Genomic DNA, 23938 nt, shown 5'->3' with positions numbered 1-23938 from the left:
ATTGCCAAACGCGGAAACTATGTATACAACTTCTTCCCTGCTCGTGCATTATCATAATTCATATGCGCGCCACTAGAAGTCCCTGCATTAGAATGTTTCTGTTAGCTGATACATCATGACAAAATACACCATATTACTGTCCTGCTAATGTGCCTGGACCTTGTAGGCTAAACTGCCTAGAAAACCCCCATATCTGATCCAAATGCTTGCCCAATCAGGCAGGCTAGATGCACTTATTTCAAAATGAATATGCATGAATATGCATGAGCGGTTATTCAAACGACACAGGCGATTCACTTCGGTTTACAGCCTAGACTAGAGTTTTGTACTAACTTGAAAACAATAACATTCTTCATTACATTATGTTGTTGTACCCTAGGTAGAATACATTTATTGTCCCTAAAAAACTGAAACAATAGGGTAGCGTTTTGAGCAGGGTACCCGCGGGACTTGGACTGGAAGGGAGTGCACTCAGCTTAACCTCAGAAGTGCACATAGTGTAGGCTACCTATGATTTAGTTATCTGATAGCCTGAACTTGTTTTTATTTTTCTGTGTAAATTGACTAGATATTTTCACTGCAGTATTAAGCTTAACATTGAGCTTATCAGTTATGGTCTAATATGCATACGCTTCTAACTTAGGCTATAGGCTACATCTGGAGCCAGTCTGTCTTAATTGTTTTGTTATGGAATTACGCACCTGGCCTCTCCGCTGCCACCGCTATTCCTTTTCAATGTTGCTGAGTCCCAAGAAAAACCAGAATGCAAAAGCTTGTTGGACACTTATTTTCTTTAGCCTACTAATAGCATATTGGAGGAGAGATGAGCGCTTGTGCTTGCTTGCTGAATGTAAAATAGGCTACAGTATTAGCAGGCGGGGAGTTGGAAAGGAGAAGCCCAAATTTTCATATATTAGGCTTATCTTAACACTGGGCTACATCCTGACAAAATACACCATCTGAGTAGCCAGCTAATGTACCTTTCTGGACCTTCTAAACTGTCGAGAATAGACCCAAACTGATCCAAATGGGTGCATGATCAGGCCTAGGCTGTAGGCCTATGCAGTTATTTCAGCATGAAACAAAACAGGAGGTATGAGCAGTTATTCAAATTAGCCAACATCACTGCAGTTTACAGCCCTAGACAATAATTGTGTGTTGACTTGATAATAATAATATATTCCTCATTACACAGTGTTGTAGCCTGGGTAGAAGAATGTTCTAGTCTAAAACCTTGGCCTTACCTAATACCTATATGTACACTACCGTTCAAAAGCTTGGTGTCACTTAGAAATGTCCTTTTTTTTTTTTTTAAGCAACATTTTTTGTCCATTAAAATAACATCAAATTGATCAGAAATACAGTGTGGACATTGTTAATGTTGTAAATGACTATTGTAGCTGGAAACGGCTGATTTTTCTTTTAATGGAATATTTAAGTAGTCGTGCAGAGGCCCATTATCAGCAACCATCACTCCTGTGTTCCAATGGCACGTTGTGTTAGCTAATCCAAGTTTATCATTTTAAAAGGCTAATTGATCATTAGAAAACCCTTTTGCAATTATGTTAGCACAGCTGGAAACTGTTGTTCTGATTAAAGAAGCAATACAACTGGCCTTCTTTAGACTAGTTTAGTATCTGGAGCATCACTATTTGTGGGTTCGATTACAGGCTCAAAATGGCCAGAAACAAATAACTTTCTTCTGAAATTCATCAGTCTATTCTTGTTCTGAGAAATGAAGGCTATTCCATGCGAGAAATTGCCAAGAAACTGAAGATCTCGTACAACGCTGTGTACTACTCCCTTCACAGAACAGCGCAAACTGGCTCTAACCAGAATAGAAAGAGGAGTGGGAGGCCCCGGTGCACAACTGGGCAAGAGGACAAGTACATTAGAGTGTCTAGTTTGAGAAACAGACGCCTCACAAGTCCTCAACTGGCAGCTTCATTAAATAGTACCTGCAAAAAAACAGTCTCAATGTCAACAGTGAAGAGGTGACTCCGGGATGCTTGCCTTCTGGCTATCAGCGGAGCAGACACCTGGCTATCAGCGGAGCCTTGTCTGGCAGTTAAACAGTTAATTCAGCCTCATTTACTGCCTTTTAAAAAAACATAGCTGATATGGCTGACTTGTTTAAACAAATGTGGTTTCTACTGACAATTGATGTACCAAACTATGACATAAGGAAACGACGAGTGGATAAGAGGCAATCTGTAATTTCGATTAACTATTTGTTCAGCACTTTCGAAATGTTCAGCGGCAGAATTCAGAACATGGGCCATCCTTACAGTGTTCTCCCTGTACACCAAGTCAGAACCGTAGGCTAAATAACGGGGGCATATAAGCAGACAATGAAAGCTCTTACAATATTCGATGATTACATTTCTCTAAAATAGGCTATAGGCTAATTAAGAGGTGAAAAGGGACCAAATTATTAGCGTGAGGCATATGGGCTACTAACAGCTTACTACACAACATACACTTACTGTAGTAACGTTATTACTTTCTTGGCAACAGTATGCATATTGCCCTGGAAATTCACATCATTTATGCCGCAGCGTACAATACATTTTTGGACTCACCTTGTGCTGTGCTCACTTCCTTCCAAACCACTCATTGTTGAATTTGGGATTGCCAACTTGTTGTGTAATGTTTATGGCCGATGAGCACCGATACGTTTTATCTATAATTTTTGATTCATGATGATGACTGCTAGCTAAGATTTTGAAAGTATGATGTTGACATGATCAGTCCAATCAAAGCTACTATACATATAATGTGATTTGACGTAATTTTATCTGTGGCAAATGACCTTGAGCCTTCTTGGATGGCCACTTCTAATGTAATGCTATGTCAGCAGCCAAAGGCCTAGAATTTTAGAGGTCTCCCCTTACACTTCGCAGTGACGTAGTTTCCCCATGATTGACAGAACACTGTGCCAATCACGGCGCAACACTCCGTATTTTCTGCTTGCTTGCCCCACCACCACAGAAAGCACTGAGCTAGGCAGAAACACCTGCATTTTGGAGCTGCCTTACTCAAGAAAACAAAAAAGAGACCATGTTTGTATGCGGCTTTATTAACTCAATTATCTACAGTGGGGGGAAAAAGTATTTGATCCCCTGCTGATTTTGTACGTTTGCCCACTGATAAAGAAAGGATCAGTCTATAATTTTAATGGTAGGTTTTTTTGAACAGTGAGAGACAGAATAACAACAAAAATATCCAGAAGAATGCATGTAAAAAATGTTATAAATTGATTTGCATTTTAATGAGGGAAATAAGTATTTGACCCCATCTCAATCAGAAAGTTTTCTGGCTCCCAGGTGACTTTTATACAGGTAACGAGCTGAGATTAGGAGCACACTCTTAAAGGGAGTGCTCCTAACCGCAACTTGTTACCTGTAAAAAAGACACCTGTCCACAGAAGCAATCAATCAATCAGATTCCAAACTCTCCACCATGGCCAAGACCAAAGAGCTCTCCAAGGATGTCAGGGACAAGATTGTAGACCTACACAAGGCTGGAATGGGCTACAAGACCATTGCCAAGCAGCTTGGTGAGAAGGTGACAACAGTTGGTGCGATTATTCGCAAATGGAAGAAACACAAAAGAACTGTCAATCTCCCTCGGCCTGGGGCTCCGTGCAAGATCTCACCTCGTGGGGTTGCAATGATCATGAGAATGGTGAGGAATCAGCCCAGAACTACACGGGAGGATCTTGTCAATGATCTCAAGGCAGCTGGGACCATAGTCACCAAGAAAACAATTGGTAACACACTACGCCGTGAAGGACTGAAATCCTGCAGCGCCCGCAAGGTCCCCCTGCTCAAGAATACATATACATGCCCATCTGAAGTTTGCCAATGAACATCTGAATGATTCAGAGGACAACTGGTGAAAGTGTTGTGGTCAGATGAGACCAAAATGGAGCTCTTTGGCATCAACTCAACTTGCCGTGTTTGGAGGAGGAGGAATGCTGCCTATGACCCCAAGAACACCATCTCCACCGTCAAACATGGAGGTGGAAACATTATGCTTTGGGGGTGTTTTTCTGCTAAGGGGACAGGACAACTTCACCGCATCAAATTATAGACTGATCATTTCTTCGTAAGTGGGCAAACGTACAAAATCAGCAGGGGATCAAATACTTTTTTCCCCCACTGTATGTATATATATATATATATATATATATTTTTTTTTTACATTGTTTGCAAACTGATATGTGACACATTAATGCCAAAATAACATGCATAACAGGCAAGCCCAATTTTGTCATTGTATTTATTTATAATTGTTTTGCAAATAATGTGGAGCTCAAAACAGTTGGTGCTCAAAACAGGTGGGGCTTAAACAGGCTCTGCCCCACCTTCCCTGAATGATGGGTCGCCACTGGATTTAATCAATAGTGGAGCTTTGCATGCCCGGGGAACACAGAGCGCAGCCTGGAGGAATGCACTACAGATCTGCCATTTCATAATCTGGTTACTTGTTTTTCTTGCACTTTGACAGGTAGCCTATAGCCCTAATATTTAGCTAATGAATCGCCTAATATCTAGCCAATATTTAGCTTCTTACTTTGGCTATACATCACTAGCCTCTCTCTTCCAGCTGTTCCCGTGCGCAATAGGCTACGCAAGCCTCTCCGCAATAGGCCGTTCCTCTTCTCTTGAAATCCCAGGAAAAGCTATAGGCTACAAAAGCGTCAGGACATTTATTTAAATAATGTTTTATACTAGCCCTAAGAGCCTATTTGGGAAAAGAAGCAGGCTTGCACTTTTGAATTGCTGAATGTGAAACAGGCCAACAGCATAGAAAATGCATGCTGGGAAAGTGTAGGAGAGGTACAGTGAGGGAAAAAAGCATTTGATTCCCTGCTGATTTTGTACGTTTGCCCACTGACAAAGAAATGATCAGTCTCTAATTTTAATGGTAGGTTTATTTGAACAGTGAGAGACAGAATAACAACAAAAAATTTTAAAAAAATGCATGTTTTGGGCCAATGCGGTTTCTGTATTATGATGCATTTACATGACTCGACAACATTATATGGTAGCCATGTTAGCACCCTATCAACATTATAGGGAATATACACTGCTCAAAAAAATAAAGGGAACACTTAAACAACACATCCTAGATCTGAATGAAAGAAATATTCTTATTAAATACTTTTTTCTTTACATAGTTGAATGTGCTGACAACAAAATCACACAAAAATAATCAATGGAAATCCAATTTATCATGGAGGTCTGGATTTGGAGTCACACTCAAAATTAAAGTGGAAAACCACACTACAGGCTGATCCAACTTTGATGTAATGTCCTTAAAACAAGTCAAAATGAGGCTCAGTAGTGTGTGTGGCCTCCACGTGCCTGTATGACCTCCCTACAACGCCTGGGCATGCTCCTGATGAGGTGGCGGATGATCTCCTGAGGGATCTCCTCCCAGACCTGGACTAAAGCATCCGCCAACTCCTGGACAGTCTGTGGTGCAACGTGGCGTTGGTGGATGGAGCGAGACATGATGTCCCAGATGTGCTCAATTGGATTCAGGTCTGGGGAACGGGCGGGCCAGTCCATAGCATCAATGCCTTCCCCTTGCAGGAACTGCTGACACACTCCAGCCACATGAGGTCTAGCATTGTCTTGCATTAGGAGGAACCCAGGGCCAACCGCACCAGCATATGGTCTCACAAGGGGTCTGAGGATCTCATCTCGGTACCTAATGGCAGTCAGGCTACCTCTGGCGAGCACATGGAGGGCTGTGCGGCCCCCCAAAGAAATGCCACCCCACACCATGACTGACCCACCGCCAAACCGGCCATGCTGGAGGATGTTGCAGGCAGCAGAACGTTCTCCACAGCGTCTCCAGACTCTGTCACGTCTGTCACATGTGGTCAGTGTGAACCTGCTTTCATCTGTGAAGAGCACAGGGCGCCAGTGGCGAATTTGCCAATCTTGGTGTTCTCTGGGAAATGCCAAACGTCCTGCACGGTGTTGGGCTGTAAGCACAACCCCCACCTGTGGACGTCGGGCATTCATACCACCCTTATGGAGTCTGTTTCTGACCGTTTGAGCAGACACATGCACATTTGTGGCCTGCTGGAGGTCATTTTGCAGGGCTCTGGCAGTGCTCCTCCTTGCACAAAGGCGGAGGTAGCAGTCCTGCTGCTGGGTTGTTGCCCTCCTACGGCCTCCTCCACATCTCCTGATGTACTGGCCTGTCTCCTGGTAGCGCCTCCATGCTCTGGACACTACGCTGACAGACACAGCAAACCTTCTTGCCACAGCTCACATTGATGTGCCATCCTGGATGAGCTGCACTACCTGAGCCACTTGTGTGGGTTGTAGACTCCGTCTCATGCTACCACTAGAGTGAAAGCACCGCCAGCATTCAAAAGTGACCAAAACATCAGCCAGGAAGCATAGGAACTGAGAAGTGGTCTGTGGTCTCCACCTGCAGAACCACTCCTTTATTGGGGGTGTCTTGCTTATTGCCTATAATTTCCACCTGTTGTCTATTCCATTTGCACAACAGCATGTGACATTTATTGTCAATCAGTGTTTCTTCCTAAGTGGACAGTTGGATTTCACAGAAGTGTGATTGACTTGGAGTTACATTGTGTTGTTTAAGTGTTCCCTTTATTTTTTTGAGCAGTATATATTTTTGAAATACTATAAAACTGAATGTCTAGAATGAGCATTATGAAGCATTTACATAACACTACAACATTGTATGGCAGCCTAGTTAGCTCCCCATTAACATTATATGGGGAATATTAAAACAATGCTCTGTAACTGAATGTCTAGAATTAGAACAATATTCAAAAAGTTGGCCTAACTGTCTAAATGTATGGCTCTGTTTGGGACTAGACATAGGCTAACCTCTACAGTACCTGCAGCCCTCTAAGACTATGGTTGCCTTCCGCTTTGCTACATGACTAGGCTAGACAGACACCGGGGACAAAGAGCTAAAAATACAGAGAGCCCATAAACAGAAGGAAATCAAGACAGGTACATAAATGGAAATGAAATTGTTTTCTATTGTGACTTAAACCTGAAAGGATGCAGGGAGGTTGAAAATAAACGGACATGCGGAAGATGGGAAGGATATAAATCTAAAAGGAAATGAGAAACAATATGGGACATATAGGAACTGTAGTTTATTAAAGGAATACAGTCGAGGGTTCCGTGCATTGTAAACCTGGTAGTGGCACACAAAAAAATCCTTGAATTACTACAAGGTCAGAAGTTCATAATCACATTGAAAATCCAATCAGAATATTCTAACCTGTTCTAACCTACGTTCCATTTTAGAGTAAAGTAGAACTTCTGAGATTACTCAATTTGAAGTCCTCGGCTCAATCATTTGTTTGATATTTTAAGGTTTTGAAGAAATTGTGATAAATCAATTCTGCCTTCTTCCTCCACCCACCTCAAATCTCCTCCATCATGCTGATGACTGCCCTGAAAACATGTTTAAGTGATGTTACTGGAATGTTATTGCACCGTGCCGAGCTAGCTGTGAAACACAGCCATGTCAGGGGAAAGTAGTGTTCTTGACTGTGCTCTTGAACCCAACAGCTCTGCGTTGTGAAATTGTTCTGGAATGCAACTTTACCAGTCAACAATAACCTTTGTGTATGATTTATAGTCCCAATAGACATGGACATTTCCCTTTCTAAGACCTAGCAGATCCTCCCTGTTCCCTTCCTCAGGATTTGAACTTTGTCAAATTGTGCATTTATTGCAGAGGAAGAGCGGGACCCGTACTCTGCTCATATCTGTCTGTTGGTCATTTTGATTATACTGTGCTTTATTTCTCACAGGTTTATTACTCATGCCTTCCTCTGGAGTGAGTGTAGTGTATATAGTGTTATTGTTCTGAACAATCCCAGAAAGAAACTCGTAGGTTATAGGTCTACCTGTCCTGTACTCGTAGATAATACAGTAGGCCTACCTGTCCTGTACTCGTAGGTTATACAGTAGGCCTACCTGTCCTGTACTCGTAGGTTATACAGTAGGCCTACCTGTCCTGTACTCGTAGGTTATACAGTAGCCTACCTGTCCTGTACTCGTAAGTTATACAGTAGAGCCTACCTGTCCTGTACTCGTAGGTTATACAGTAGGTCTACCTGTCCTGTACTCGTAAGTTATACAGTAGGCCTACCTGTCCTGTACTCGTAGGTTATACAGTAGGTCTACCTGTCCTGTACTCGTAAGTTATACAGTAGGCCTACCTGTCCTGTACTCGTAGGTTATACAGTAGGCCTACCTGTCCTGTACTCATAGGTTATACAGTAGGTCTACCTGTCCTGTACTCGTAGGTTATACAGTAGGCCTACCTGTCCTGTACCCGTAGGTTATACAGTAGGCCTACCTGTCCTGTACTCGTAGGTTATACAGTAGGCCTACCTGTCCTGTACTCGTAGGTTATACAGTAGGCCTACCTGTCCTGTACTCGTAGGTTATACAGTAGGCCTACCTGTCCTGTAATCATAGGTTATACAGTAGGGCTACCTGTTCTGTACTCGTAGGTTATACAGTAGGCCTACCTGTCCTGTACTCGTAGGTTATACAGTAGGGCTACCTGTCCTGTACTCGTAGGTTATACAGTAGGCCTACCTGTCCTGTACTCGTAGTTTATACAGTAGGTCTACCTGTCCTGTACTCGTAGATTATACAGTAGACCTGCCTGTCCTGTACTCGTAGATTATACAGTAGGCCTACCTGTCCTGTACTCGTAGATTATACAGTAGGCTTACCTGTCCTGTACTCGTAGGTTATACAGTAGGCCTACCTGTCCTGTACTCGTAGGTTATACAGTAGGCCTACCTGTCCTGTACTCGTAGGTTATACAGTAGGCCTACCTGTCCTGTACTCGTAGGTTATACAGTAGGCCTACCTGTCCTGTACTCGTAGGTTATACAGTAGGCCTACCTGTCCTGTACTCGTAGGTTATACAGTAGGCCTACCTGTCCTGTACTCGTAGGTTATACAGTAGGCCTACCTTTCCTGTACTCGTAGGTTATACAGTAGACCTACCTTTCCTGTACTCGTAGGTTATATAGTAGGCCTACCTGTCCTGTACTCGTAGGTTAAACAGTAGGCCTACCTGTCCTGTACTCGTAGGTTAAACAGTAGGCCTACCTGTCCTGTACTCGTAGGTTATACAGTAGGCCTACGTGTCCTGTACTCGTAGGTTATACAGTAGGCCTACCTGTTCTGTACTCGTAGGTTATACAGTAGGCCTACTTGTCCTGTACTCGTAGGTTATACAGTAGGCCTACCTGTTCTGTACTCGTAGGTTATACAGTAGGCCTACCTGTCCTGTACTCGTAGGTTATACAGTAGGCCTACCTGTCCTGTACTCTGATGTTATAGGTCTGTTTGTTATTCTTGGCTGGTAGAGGAGCCAGTTCTGTGTATGTTGCTATCCCTCCTTGCACAATCTTTCGGAATATGAAAACAGGCATTTTGAGGAGGCATTTTTTCCACTTGGCAATTGTTCATTTGTCTTGAAATGCCTTCCATCCCCCATGGAAAGCCAGAACTTGTGCTTTACTCTGGTTGTGAACTCAGTCATATTTAATAAGACTGAATTTTAGATTTTAGAACAAATTCCATAATGAACAGTGACTCGTGGCCCCTGACTGTAGCTTATCCACTGAAGGAAGCTGCGTTACACTAAATTAGTCATTTTCCTCACTTAACTGCATAATTATGGTGGTTTTAATTGCTTTTAATTTTCTCTCTACCTGCCATTGGAGAGTTGTTGTGCTCCACAGCAACGCTTGAATGCAGATTTATGGACAGGTTTGTCAAGGATCTCTACATTAACTACCGAAATGGAATTGGGAGGAAGCACACGTCGTTGCCTAAAATCGAACTATTTTACATAGGCAGTATTAACTGTTTTGAACATTTCCGCCCAAAAACAGGTCAGTTTTTATGAGGATGTAGACTTAGCGAAACAATTTCAGGTGGCTTGTTGAAACCAATTATGCATCGTAGATTAAATGCATATAGGCTATGTTAAACACTTAAAAGCTGATAGTAGTTGTACGTTTAGGCTCGTCTACTGTACTCTATGCACCTTCAAAAAAGAACCCCATCTCATCATGCTGTTTATCTTTGCGAATGAGGTTAGCATATAAACATGTAGGCATCATCTCCCCCCTAAGAAGTGGTTGAGTTCGCAGAGAAAATGTGGGATCTTGATAGTGTCTTTTTAAGTAGTTTTCCAGCTGAAGACCTATTGGAGGCACAAATCATATGGGTCAAGGTTTGCGTCCCAAATGACACCCTGTTCCCTATACACTGAGTGTACCACACACTAGGAACACCTTTCCTCAGAACAGCCTCAGTTCGTTGGGGCATGGACTCTACCAGCTGTCGAAAGCGTTCCACAGGGATGCTGGCCCATGTTGACTCCTATGCTTCCCACAGTTGTGTCATGTTTGCTGGATGTCCTTTGGGTGGTGGACCATTCTTGATACACACAGGAAACTGTTGAGCGTGGAATAACCCAGCAGCATTGCAGTTCTTGACACACTCAAACTGGTGTGCCTGGCACCTAATACCATACCCCATTCAAAGGCATTTAAATATTTTGTCTTGGCCGTTCACCCTCTGAATGGCACACATACACAATCCATGTCTCAAATGTCTCAAGGATAAACAAATCCTTCTTTAACTGGTCTCCTCCCCTTCATCGATACTGATTGAAGTGGATTTAACAAGTGACATCAATAAGGGATCATAGCTTTCACCTAGATTCACCTGGTCAGTCGGTCATGGAAAGAGCAGGTGTTCTTATTGTTTTGTGTACACAATGTATTGGGCACTGCTCAAAAGTAGTGTACTACATATGGAATTTGGGACGTTCCCATGGTACCAATGGTCTCTTGACACTCCCATATCTCGAGAACGGGAGTGTTCCACTCCTCATCCCTTCACTCCCTAACAGTCTTCAAGCATGACGCAGGGGAGATTGGCTGTGGCCCCGCTATGAAGGGAATGCTCTCAGGTGGATTTAAGAGAGATTTTCATAATCCATAATATATTACTGTAGCTTTAAATGGAGGATCTAATGTTTCACTTAATCCGAATCACTTCATCTTCATGCTTCTAGATTCCTGCACGCATCTCTGTATGTGCATGTACTGGAGCTGGTATACTGTAACTGGTACAGTTAGTATTATGGCGACTCCATATGGAAATTAGATTTTATTTTTGGCTAACATTGTTAGATGCAAACATAGGCTTGTTAGTCTCAAACTATATTATAATTGATTCCCTGTTAATGACAAGAATTTGGATTAGGTTTGGGGAGCTAGGCTACATGGTAATACACTAAGCTGATCTCTATCGGCAGTCTTATGAAACTGCAATAAAGGCTTGTTGACAGTGAGTGTAATAGATAGGTGGGAAGTAGCACGCACAATACCATCCCCCTTATCATAGCATGTATTCATCCATATGAGATTTTCTTTCAGTATGTTTTTGTGTTCTTTTGTATTCATTGATATGTAGACCTTAGTCTAGCAGTCTGCCAGTGATAGGTTACATAGACTGAAGTAGAGGCAGAACAGGACGGCTGAAAATACGGTTGACAACTTCCCATTTATTTACAACTATGGACCGTTCTTAATGTGGTTCTGTCAAAATGGTGAGTCAATTTCCAAGTAAATTGTCAGGGGGAAGGTAAGCTATTTATATTAACATTCATTAGATTGGAATGAAATGTAGTGTAAATGTTAGTCTCACACAACCACACCATTGGCATACATATACATTCTCACACATACAGACAACCTACGTCCAGGCCACGAAGCTTGTACCACACCTACGTCTATGTGTTTGTCATCTTTCCCTCTGTCTTTGCATGTGTTGTAGATCATCGACCAGGATATCAACCCCTATGTGGACCAATGGGAGGCAGAGGGGATATTTCCTGCCCACAAAGTCTTCAAGCTCTTGGGAAATGCTGGCTTTCTGGGTGTCAACAAGCCAGTTGGTATGAACTTCTTCTGTGTCTCTTCCTCTGTGAAATTAAATTGTCTTGAAAATCACACTCTTTTTTTGCCTGATTCTGATTAATATGTGGGAAATTATGCTTAACATATTTCACTGTCTCCCCACTATAAAACTGTGTCAGTTGAAAGCACTTCCCTTTAAAGAGGGCAGCTCATTTCAGATAAAGATTGTTTAATTCATCTAGTGTTTTCATGAACAATCACCTGAATCAGAGTGAGACAAGGAGCAGCTTGAAAATAAGAAAATGGTGTAGGCTCATCAAAGGGTCTCGAAAGATAAAGCAGCAGCAAGCTTTAATGAGTTCCTCATAGACTCCAGAGTGCCCAATGTGGTAAACTAGGCGCTGATCTTCATCACAACTCAACAGAAGAGCCTCTCAAGTGCTAGCGTGAGAAAATTAAGTAGAGAAATGTTGTTGCATACCAGACTCAAGATGATATAGGCCTAAGATTACTTGTCATTTTCATAAGAAAAGTTAAGGAGAGCTTAGCATGTCATTCTGGCTTTGGCCCACTCCACTGAATTATGTGGACGTGAGTAGCGGCCATATTATGGTGAGTGTAGATATTTGCCCACTCTGAATGTGTGGAGTTACATTCCACAAAAGCTGTCAGTCCTATCTCCATTTCAGATGCTTTCCTCTACCACCTGCAGCATCACTGAGGGGGGAAAAAAGATACTTTTTAGAACGACTTTGATTGTCATATTTTAATCATATATAACACGTTTCAGAATTTAAAGTGGTGATTCATTCCTAAGTCTAATTTTGTCAAGATGTTTTCAGACCTCAAAAGTGGTCGAGATGGGTCCAAGTCCCACTACATACCAATCTAGATCCAAATACAGCATATGAACCCAATGACTAGAAAATACAACTCATCTCGACATTAGTCCCCCTAGATGTCAAAACATATAACAAACTTTGATTTTGAAGTGAACTACTACAGAGAACAATGCAGTGGGTGGGCCCTGTGGGGAAATTGGCTCATAAATCTAGCTAGGTCAGAGAAGAGTGGAGCGAGCAGCTTTACAAAGTGCTAACTACAGAGCCCTTAAGCATTAACAGGCTGGATTAGAGAGAAGGGGGACAAGGAAGTCCCAGACACATCAGATTACCAGATGGTATATTAGATGACCTCTTTATGGTTTATCCTACACTGTCAGAGAGAACTACCGCTGAGACGAGACACATATTGCTATTAGCCTATATTGCTATTAGCCTATATTGCTATTAGCCTATATTGCTGATAGCCTATATTGCTGATAGCCTATATTGCCCTGGACGAGAGCATGAGGTTGAAGCTGCACAACTCTCCCTCACTTCAAAGCGCAAGTCATAAAGACATCACCCAAAGTCCTGTGGCTTTCTGCGATTGACGAAGCTGTAGCCATGGACTCGCACACAGGCGGCTCAGGATATTGGGTCGCTTTTCACTGACCTGAAGCACCAGTGGAACTCGGCAGCAGTCTGAGCAGTACTATTCAGGTTCACACTGCTCACCTCCCCAGCATTAGGAAGGGGCTATAAAAAGGTGTCCTAAACATTGTCTGCTTCACTTTACCCTGGCCTGCTAACCGCAGCTGGAAGGGATCCCACCTCAGCAGTCGAACAAAGAAAATAAAAGTGACCACTTAATATTGGTGCTTGGAATGTCCGAACACTAATGGACACTGCAGGACCAAACAGACCTGAGAGACGCACACTCTTGTTGGCAGAGAACGTGCCAAATACAAAATTGACATTGCCACCCTAAGTGAGACCCGGCTAGCTGACACGGGACAGGTTGCAGAAGTTGGAGCCAGTTACACCTTCTGAAGCACCATTTACAGGCAAAAAGCAGGTCACCATCATAAACAATCTTCCAACCGCAAAAAAAACAACATGGATGCAAGGTCCAAACACTGGCACTTGATTGACATTGTCAGGGGGAGAGACAGACATGATGTCAAGGGTGAAAAAGGCCATGTGCAATGCAGAATGCTGGATAGATCACCGACTCTTCTCCGAGCTCAACATCTGGATCAGACGTCAACATGGCAAAAAATCCTCAAAGCGACTCAACATCTCTCGGTGAAAGAGGAGAACATCCGGCAGTAATTTGTTGAAGCCCTAGATCACCGTTTAGAGTCCTTAAATCTGAAGATGCTGAGGCAGATTGGACAGCTCTCAGAAATCTGCTGCATTCTACAGAGCTCAAAACAGTCCAGTTGTCCAGTTCAAGCTTACAGCAATGCAGGATGCTTGGCTCAGTCAGAAAGCAGAGGAGATTCAGTCGTATGCTGCCCGCAACAACACAACACTACGATTCACCCAAGTCAGTCTATGGCCCACAACCCTCATGAACCTCAACTTTTCTGATTGCGGATGGAACTACATTGCTCAGAGAGAAAGACAAAATCCTTTCCAGATGGTACGAACGATTCAACTCAGCCCTCAATAAATGAAGAAGCAATCAACAGGCTGCCGCAAGTTGAAATTAACTTGTCTCTTGCAGACCTACCCACCCTGGAGGAAACAAAACAAAGTATCAGTCTCCTCTCATCAGGAAAAGCTCCAGGAGCTGACACCATACCAGCTGAAACCTACAAGGTGGGAGGGCCTCGTTTGGTTGAGAAGCTAACCGACCTCTTTCACCAGTGTGGAGACAAGAAGCTGTCCCTCAGCAGATAAGGGCTAACCACCTCTACAAGAGGAAAGGCAATCACCAAGCCTATTACAATCACAGAGGTATATCCTTGCTGTCAATTGCTGGAAAAATCTTAGTGCAGGAGGATTCTAGCTGCCTAAAAGAACACCTAGACCAAGACCTGCTGCCCGAGAGCCAGTGTGGCTTCAGACAGAACTGTGGAACAACTGACATGATGTTTACAGCTCGCCAAACTCTGACCTGTACCTCACTTTTTTCAACCTGACAAAGGCTTCTGACACCATAAGGTGCGACGGCCTCTGGACGGTCATGGCAAAGTTTGAATGCCTAGAAAAATGTATCACAATGGTGCATCAGTTCCATGATGGCTAGTGTGCAAGATCACCAAGAGTACTCTGTGCAGTTTCCAGTCATAAACGGAGTGAAGCAAGGCAGTGTTATAGCACCAACCTTGTTTAGCATGATGTTCTCCACCATGCTGCAAGATGCCTTCCCAAATGACCACACTGGGATCCGTTTCATCTACAGCTTTGATGGGGGGCTTTTCAGCCTGAGGAGGATACATTACATAACAAAGGTGGAGGAGGTGACTGTCCGCAACCTCGTTTGCAGATGACTGCGCATTAGCTGCTGGCTTGCTTGCTGACCTGTAGATCCTCATTGACAACTTTTCATCTGCCTGTGACAACTTCAGCCTCACAATCAGTACAAAGAAGACTGAAGTTTATGTACCAATCTGCCCCCAGTAATCCTTACGTGGACCAAACCATCTCTGTGAAAGGTCAGAAACTCAGCTGTGGACAAATTCACTTACCTTGGTAGCACAATGTCCCGTGCGAGTTCACATAGACAAAGAAACAAACATCAGTATCACCAAGGCTAGTACAGCCTTTGGCCGTCTGCGAGATTCGGTGTGGGATAGAAAAGGCATCAAACTGGCTACAAAACTGAAGGTTAACCAGGCAGTCATATTACCAGCCCTTACTTATTGCTGCAAAACCTGGACAGTCTACCGACGCCATGCCAGGAAACTAAATAACTTTCACCTGAACTGTTTCAGGATGCACCTGAGGATCAAGCGGCAGGACAGAATCCCAGACACTGAAGTCCTCAGCCGTGCCGACATGATGAGCATTCCCACATTGCTTCTGAAAGCTCAGCTCAGATGGGTGGGCCATGTGACCAGGATGCCTGCTACACATCTCCATAAGCAGATCTTGTTCATAGAGCTGAAGAAAGGGAAATGAGCACAATAAACGATTTTTAGACACCCTGAAGGCATCCCTCGAGCTTTAACATTGATCTAAAGTCATGAGAAAGCCTTGCTCAGGATCATCCCATCTGGCGGAATCGAATCCGGGATAGCGCTACAACCTCTGAAACAAGCAGGACCAAAAATGCAATGGTGAAGAGACAACAGCGAAAGACCAGTATTAGTAGAGCCGTCCCTCAGGAGACTTTTACCAAGATATCATGTCCAGTGTGCCAAAGCATGTTTCTGGGCTCAGATTGGTCTCATCGGCCATCTGCGCACTCACCGTACCCCACACTAATCCTAATGAATCGTGTTAGGGTCATCATCAACCTATGATGGACGAACAAGGAAGGAAGGAAGGAAGGAAGGAGTGGTTATAAGTATTGAGGCATATCATGTGAAATAGGCCTCGTGAAATAACTGTAAAAAGCGAAGAGATACTGTTCCATGTAGGTGTAGATAATTTATGGATTAATCATATAGAAATATCAACACATTCTTTCAACTCTAAAGCAATTGCATGTGGCACAGGTACCCCTGACTGGCTGCCTTTTTCTATGTTCAAGGCACCTGCTGGTAACTATTAACTGGTTAGGACAGCTCACGAGGTCTCCTAAATATGTCGACTAGAGGCTTGGCTAAAGAGGCTTGGATGCATAGCTTTTATTTTGACCAATAAGAGTAGGAGTATAATGTCTCTATTCTTATCACTTTTTCTACTCTGAGATGTTTTGTGGTCTATCCCCAATATAACGCTTGTCTATGCTGAAACGTTGACTAACATGTCAAGCTCTCAGATTAGTTAGATTGATTGGAATGGGAGAGGATTACCCCGACCAGGAGGCTTAGGCCTGTACTGTTGGGATGGAGAAATACCAGATGGACTGGGAATGGTTTTCACAGAACAAATAGCCATTGAGGGATTTAAATGTCAAATAATCAAATGAAATACAATTTTATTCGTCACATGCTTCGTAAAAAACAGGTGTAGACTAATAGTGAAATGCTTACAGGCCCTTCCCAACAATGCAGAGGGAAAGAAAATAGAGAATTAATAGAAAAGTAAAACACGTAATAATATACATAATGAGTTACGACAACTTGGCTATATACACAGGGTACCTATACTCAGTCGATGTGCAAGGGTACGAGGTAATTGAGGTATATACTGTATGTACATATAACTAGGAATAAAGTGACAGATAATAAACAGTAACAGCAGCGCATGTGATGAGTGAAGAAGGTTAATGCAAAGAAGGTCAATGCAGATAGTCCGGGTAGCTATTTGGCTAACTATTAAACTAACTGTTAAGCAGTCTTATGGCTTGGGGGTAGAAGCTGTGCAGTTACCATACCAAGCGGTGATGCAGCCAGTCAAGATGCTCTCAATGGTGCTGCTGTATAACCTTTTCAGCCTCCTGAGACTGTGTTAGTATGTGTGGACCATGATACATTCTTATCTTCAGATGACGAAAAAGACTTAGCTGTGAACAATGACGGACTTGTAGAGCGCAGGGGAGTTTTGGAAGTTTTGGAATGAGAGGTCTAGGGCTTAAAGGCAAAAAACTTGGGCCCTTTAGTGCCAAGCATGCAAGCTTAAACTTAAAAGCAGCTTCAACTTGTATTTCAAAGCTTTTAATTTCTTGGAACACCTCTCTCTTGGCGCTGTGGTACAGTACAAAACCTGGCAGATATCAACGTATGAAACATTCATATTTAGACTATTTATTTATCCATAGGTCACGACCAACCTACTCCAGTTTCTAGAAATGATATCTAAAGTTTGGAGGCACTGTACTGGAGCCAGCCTTCACATTAATAAAGCTTCAGAGCCAGATTGCTCTTCAGCTGATTATATCACTCCATTACCCACCATGAAACAGGAAAAAACTCTGCTGCTCACACACACACACACACACACACACACACACACACACACACACACACAAACTCTCCCCTTTTCTTCCATAAGCATGAGAACCAGAACAGGAAAGTGTGCCCAGACAACAGGGAGCAGAACATGGGTGACCTCTACCTCCCTGTGTGTGTGTGTGTGTGTGTGTGTGTGTGTGTGTGTGTGTGTGTGTGTGTGTGTGTGTGTGTGTGTGTGTGTGTGTGTGTGTGTGTGTGTGTGTGTGTGTGTGTGTGTGTGTGTGTGTGTGTGTGTGTGTGTGTGAGTGAGTGAGTAATGTTATTCCACGCCCAGACAGGACAGTGGGATTCAGAGTTCAGTCTCTGACATTGGCCTGTCTCCGGGCCGATTTACGAGACTTGGCAACCCAGCCGGGTTTTCCACTGGTCAACATTTTTCTCATAGTTCTGTTATGATGGTCCAATGTTATGTTGCCCCTGACTTTCTCCCTTAGTGCCCTCCACTCTTCATCCTCAGTCATTACATTGACATTACGTTTGAATGATTTAGCAGACGCTCTTATCCAGAGAGACTCCTGTTGTAATAATATAATTATATTACACGTACTGTACCAGTGACTCGTTATTCTTAAACTAAGGGATTATGAGTCAGTTACTTTTTTTGCGTTCCATTTTACTTACTGTAGAATTCTCATGAGGACGTGTCATTGAAATACATTGTAGTCCAGTGAGCCAATCGTGTCTATCGTAGTGGCAGTCGTCATGAGTGATTCATTGCCCTAGAGACTTCCCAGGTTCGCCTCCCTCTGGAGACACGGACAATTAAATGGTTCGTTCTCAGACAACTATTCCACTGATTTACAGTCTGTCTAATCTACATGCATGTTCAATACAGAAATCTATGAGGATGACTGTCTGTCTTAGAAACCCATCGATATCAAATGTAAAAAAAATTGTCACGTGCCGAATACAACAGATGTAGACCTTACAGTGAAATGCTTACTTACGAGCCCCTAACTAACAATGCAGTTTAAAAAAATATGGATAAGAATAAGAAATAAAAGTAACAAGCAATTACAGAGCAGCAGTAAAATAGCAATTGCGAGACTATATACAGGGGGCTACCGGTACAGAGTCCATGTGCGGGGGCGCTGGTTAGTTGAGGTAATATGTACATGTAGGTAGAGTTATTAAAGTTAGTATGCATAGATGATAACAACAGAAAGTAGCAGTGGTGTAAAAGAGGGGGGGCAATGCAAAAACTCTGGGTTGCCATTTGATTAGGTGTTCAGGAGTCTTATGGCTTGGGGGTAGAAGCTGTTTAGAACCCTCTTGGACCTAGACTTGGCGCTCCGGTACCGGTTGCCGTGCGGTAGCGGAGAGAACAGTCCATGACTAGGGTGGCTGGAGTCTTTGACAATTTTTAGGGCCTTCCTCTGACACCGCCTGGTATAGAGGTCCTGGATGGCAGGAAGCTTGGCCCCGGTGATGTACTTGGCCGTGCACACTACCCTCTGTAGTGCCTTGAGGTCGGAGGCCGAGCAGTTGCCATACCAGGCAGTGATGCAACCAGTCAGGATGCTCTCGATGGTGCAGCTGTAGAACCTTTTGAGGATCTGAGAACCCATGCCAAATCTTTTGTCTCCTGAGGGGGAATAGGTTTTGCCATGCCCTCTTCACGACTGTCTTGGTGTGCTTGGACCATGTTAGTTTGTTGGTGATGTGGACTTGAAGGAACTTGAAGCTCTCAACCTGCTCCACTGCAGCCCCGTCGATGAGAATGGGGGCGAGCTCGGGACTCTTTTTCCTGTGGTCCACAATCATCTCCTCTGTCTTGATCATGTTGAGGGAGAGGTTGTTGTCCTGGCACCACTCGGCCAGGTCTCTGACCTCCTCCCTATAGGCTGTCTTGTCTGTGATCAGGCCTACCACTGTTGTGTCATCGGCAAACTTAAGGATGGTGTTGGAGTCGTGCCTGGCCGTGCAATCATGAGTGAACAGGGAGTACAGGAGGGGACTGAGCACGCACCCCTGAGGGGGCCCCTGTGTTGAGGATCAGCGTGACGGATGTGCGTCAGGAAGTTCAAGATCCAGTTGCAGAGGGAGGTGTTTAGTCCCAGGGTCCTTAGCTTATTGATGAGCTTTGATGGCATTATGGTGTTGAACGCTGAGCTGTAGTCAATGAATAGCATTCTCACATAGTCGTTTAGGCAGGTTACCTTAGTGTTCTTGGGCACAGGCACTATGGTGGTCTGCTTAAAACATGTTGGTATTACAGACTCGGACAGGGAGAGGTTGAAAATGTCAGTGAAGACACTTGCCAGTTGGTCAGCGCATGCTTGCAGTACGTGTCCTGGTAATGCGTCTGGCCCTGCGGCCTTGTGACTGTTGACCTGTTTAAAGTTCTTAGTCACATCGGCTGCGGAGAGCGTGATCACACAGTCTTCCAGAACAGCTGGTGCTCTCATGCATGTTTCAGTGTTATTTGCCTCGAAGCGAGCATAGAAGTAGTTTAGCTCGTCTGGTAGGTTCGTGTCACTGGGCAGCTCTCGGCTGTGCTTCCCTTTGCAGTCTGTAATAGTTTGCAAGCCCTGCCACATCTGACGAGCATCGGAGCCGGTGTAGTGCAATTTGATCTTAGTCCTGTATTGATGCTTTGCCTGTTTGATGGTTCGTCGGAAGGCATAGCGGGATTTCTTATAAGCTTCCGGGTTAGAGTCCCGCTCCTTGAAAGCGGCAGCTCTAGCCTTTAGCTCACTGGATGTTGCCTGTAATCCATGGCTTCTGGTTGGGGTATGTACATACGGTCACTGTGGGGACAATGTCATTGATGCACTTATTGATTAAACCAATGACTAATGTGGTGTTCTCCTCAATGCCATCTGAGGAATCCCGGAACATATTCCAGTCTGTGCTAGCAAAACAGTCCTGTAGGTTAGCATCTGCTTCATTTTTATTGATCTAGTCACTGGTGCTTCATGCTTTAATTTTTGCTTGTGAGCAGGAATCAGGAGGATAGAATTATGGTCAGATTTGCCAAATGGAAGGCGAGTGAGAGCTTTGTATGCGTCTCTGTGTGTGGAGTAAAGGTGGTCCAGAGTTTTTATTCCTCTGGTAGCACATTTAACATGCTGATAGAAATTTGGTAAAACGGATTTAAGTTTGCCTGCATTAAAGTCCCCGGCTACTAGGAGCGCTGCCTCTGGGTGAGCGTTTTCTTGTTTGCTTATGGCGGAATACAGCTCATTCAATGCGGTCTTAGTGCCAGCCTCTGACTGTGGTGGTATGTAAACAGCTACGAAAAATACAGATGAAAACTCTAGGTAGGTAGTGTGGTCTACAGTTTATTATGAGATACTCTACCTCCGGCAAGCAATAACTCGAGACTTCCTTAGATATCATGCACCAGCTGTTATTTACAAAAATACATAGTCCGACGCCCCTTGTCTTACCAGATGCCGCTGTTCTATCCTGCCAGTACAAAGTATAACCAGCCAGCTGTATGTTGATGGTGTCGTCGTTCAGCCACGTCTCCGTGAAGCATAAGATATTACAGTTTTGGATGTCCTGTTGGTAGTTTCATCTTCCGCGTAGGTCATCTATTTTTCCAAAGATTGCACGTTTGCTAGCAGAATGGAAGGAAGTGGGGGTTTATTTGATCGCCTACGAATTCTCAGAAGGCAGCTCGCCCTCCGGCCCCTTTTTCTCCGCCGCCTCTTCACGCAAATCACAGGAATCTGGGCCTATTCCCGAGAAAGCAGTATATTGTTCGCATCGGCCTCGTCAGACTCGTTAAAGGAATGAAAGTATCCTGCTAGACCGTGGTGAGTAATCGTAGTCCTGATGCCCAGAAGTTATTTTCGGTCATAAGAGATGGTAGCGGCAACATTATGTGCAAAATAAGTAAAAAAACAAGTTACAAACAATGTAAATAAACAAACAAAAATCACAAACGGTTGGGGGCACGTAAAACGTCTGCCTTCTCCGGCGCCACTCTCGAGCACTACTCTCATATTGTTAGGGCTCATTTTGCTATAGAGGGGCTTATAATGGAGTTATGTAGAGCTTATGAAGTGCTTACAACTATTCCATTGAGATATATACAGTTGAAGTCAGAAGTTTACATACACCTTAGCCAAATACATTTCATCTCAGTTTTTCACAATTCCTGACATTTAATCCTAGTAAATATTCCCTGTCAGTTAGGATCACCACTTTATTTTAAGAATGTGAAATGTCAGAATAATAGTAGAGAGAATGATTTATTTCAGCTTTTATTTCTTTCATCAGAAGTTTACATACACTCAATTAGTATTTGGTAGCATTGCCTTTAAATTGTTTAACTCGGGTCAAATGTTTCAGGTAGCCTTCCACATGCTTCCTACAATAAATTGGGTGAATTTTGGCCCATTCCTCCTGACAGACCTGGTGTAACTGAGTCAGGTTTGTAGGCCTCCTTTGCTCGCACACGCTTTTTCAGTTCTACCCACACATTTTCTATAGGATTGAGGTCAAGGCTTTGTGATGGCCACGCCAATACCTTGACTTTGTTGTCCTTAAGCCATTTTGCCACAACTTTGGAAGTATGCTTGGGGTCATTGTCCATTTGGAAGACCCATTTGCGACCAAGCTTCAACTTCCTGACTGATGTCTTGAGATGTTGCTTCAATATATCCACATAATTTTCCTACCTCATGATGCCATCTATTTTGTGAAGTGCACCAGTCCCTCCTGAAGCAAAGCACCCCCACAACATGATGCTGCCATCCCCGTGCTTCACGGTTGGGATGGTGTTCTTCAGCTTGCAAGCCTCCCCCTTTTTCCTCCAAACATAACGATGGCCATTATTGCCAAACGGTTCTATTTTTGTTTCACCAGACCAGAGGACATTTCTCGAAAAAGTACAATCTTTGTCCCCATGTGCAGTTGCAAACCGTATTCTGGCTTTTTTATGGTGGTTTTGGAGCAGTGGCTTCTTTCTTGCTAAGTGGCCTTTCAGGTTATGTCGATATATAGACTTTTGTACCTGTTTTCTCCAGTATCTTCACAAGGTCCTTTGCTGTTGTTCTGGGATTGATTTGCACTTTTCGCACCAAAGCACGTTCATCTCTAGGAGAAAGAACGCATCTCCTTCCTGAGCGGTATGACGGCTGCGTGGTCCCATGGTGTTTATACTTGCGTACTATTGTTTGTACAGATGAACGTGGTACCTTCAGACGTTTGGAAATTGCTCCCAAATATAATCCATACTTGTGGAGGTCTACAATTCTTTTTTTCTGAGGTCTTGGCTGATTTCTTTTGATTTTCCCATGATGTCAAGCAAAGAGGCACTGAGTTTGAAGGTAGGCCTTGAAATACATCCACAGGTACACCACCAATTGACTCAAATTATGTCAATTAGCCTATCAGAAGCTTCTAAACCATGACATAATTTTCTGGAATTTTCCAAGCTGTTTAAAGGCACAGTCAAGTGTATGTAAACTTCTGACCCACTGGAATTGTCATACAATGTGACTCATAAGTGAAATAATCTGTCTGTAAACAATTGTTGGAAAAATTACTTGTGTCATGAACAAAGTAGATATCTTAAACGACTTGCCAAAACTATAGTTTGTTAACAAGACATTTGTGGAGTGGTTGAAAAACGAGTTTTAATGACTCCAACCTAAGTGTATGTAAACTTCCGACTTCAACTGTATATATATATATTATATATTAATATTATATTAGTTAAGCCATGCCACCTTGCCTGTGCAACATTTCTTCATCTCCCACCCCTTCTTATGCGAATATCCCCGATGCTTCTCCCTCTTTTTCCCCTGCCCTGCCACAAAGAGTCCGAGGTGCTAAAGGAGCTCCTTAAACTTGACACCAAAAAACCATCTGAGTCAGATGGTTTATACCCTTTCTTCTTTAAGGTTGCGTGGTTTCATCACCAAGCCTATCTCCAACTTTTTTACCCTGTCTCCTTTCTGGGGAGGTTCCCATTGCTTGGAAGGCAGCCACTGTTCGTCCTTTATTTAAAGGGGGAGATCAAGCTGATCCTAATTGTTATAGGCTTATTTCTATTTTGCCCTGTTAATCAAAAGTGTTGGAAACACTTGTCAATAATCAACTGACTGGCT

General features: G+C 43.5%; 1 protein-coding gene across 1 annotated transcript in view; it reads left to right on the top strand.

Annotated features, from left to right (window-relative positions):
- The window catches only part of zgc:85777 (isovaleryl Coenzyme A dehydrogenase), a 44382-nt gene that overhangs the window by 1647 nt on the left and 18797 nt on the right, over positions 1-23938 (top strand). The window contains 1 exon segment of the mRNA NM_001141719.1: positions 11898-12018. Coding sequence (NP_001135191.1) covers positions 11898-12018 — 121 coding nt within the window.

Source organism: Salmo salar, chromosome 27, assembly GCF_965601325.2.
Source record: "Salmo salar chromosome 27, fSalSal1, whole genome shotgun sequence".
Taxonomy (NCBI): domain Eukaryota; kingdom Metazoa; phylum Chordata; class Actinopteri; order Salmoniformes; family Salmonidae; genus Salmo; species Salmo salar.
This window is presented reverse-complemented; position numbering and strand designations above follow the sequence as displayed.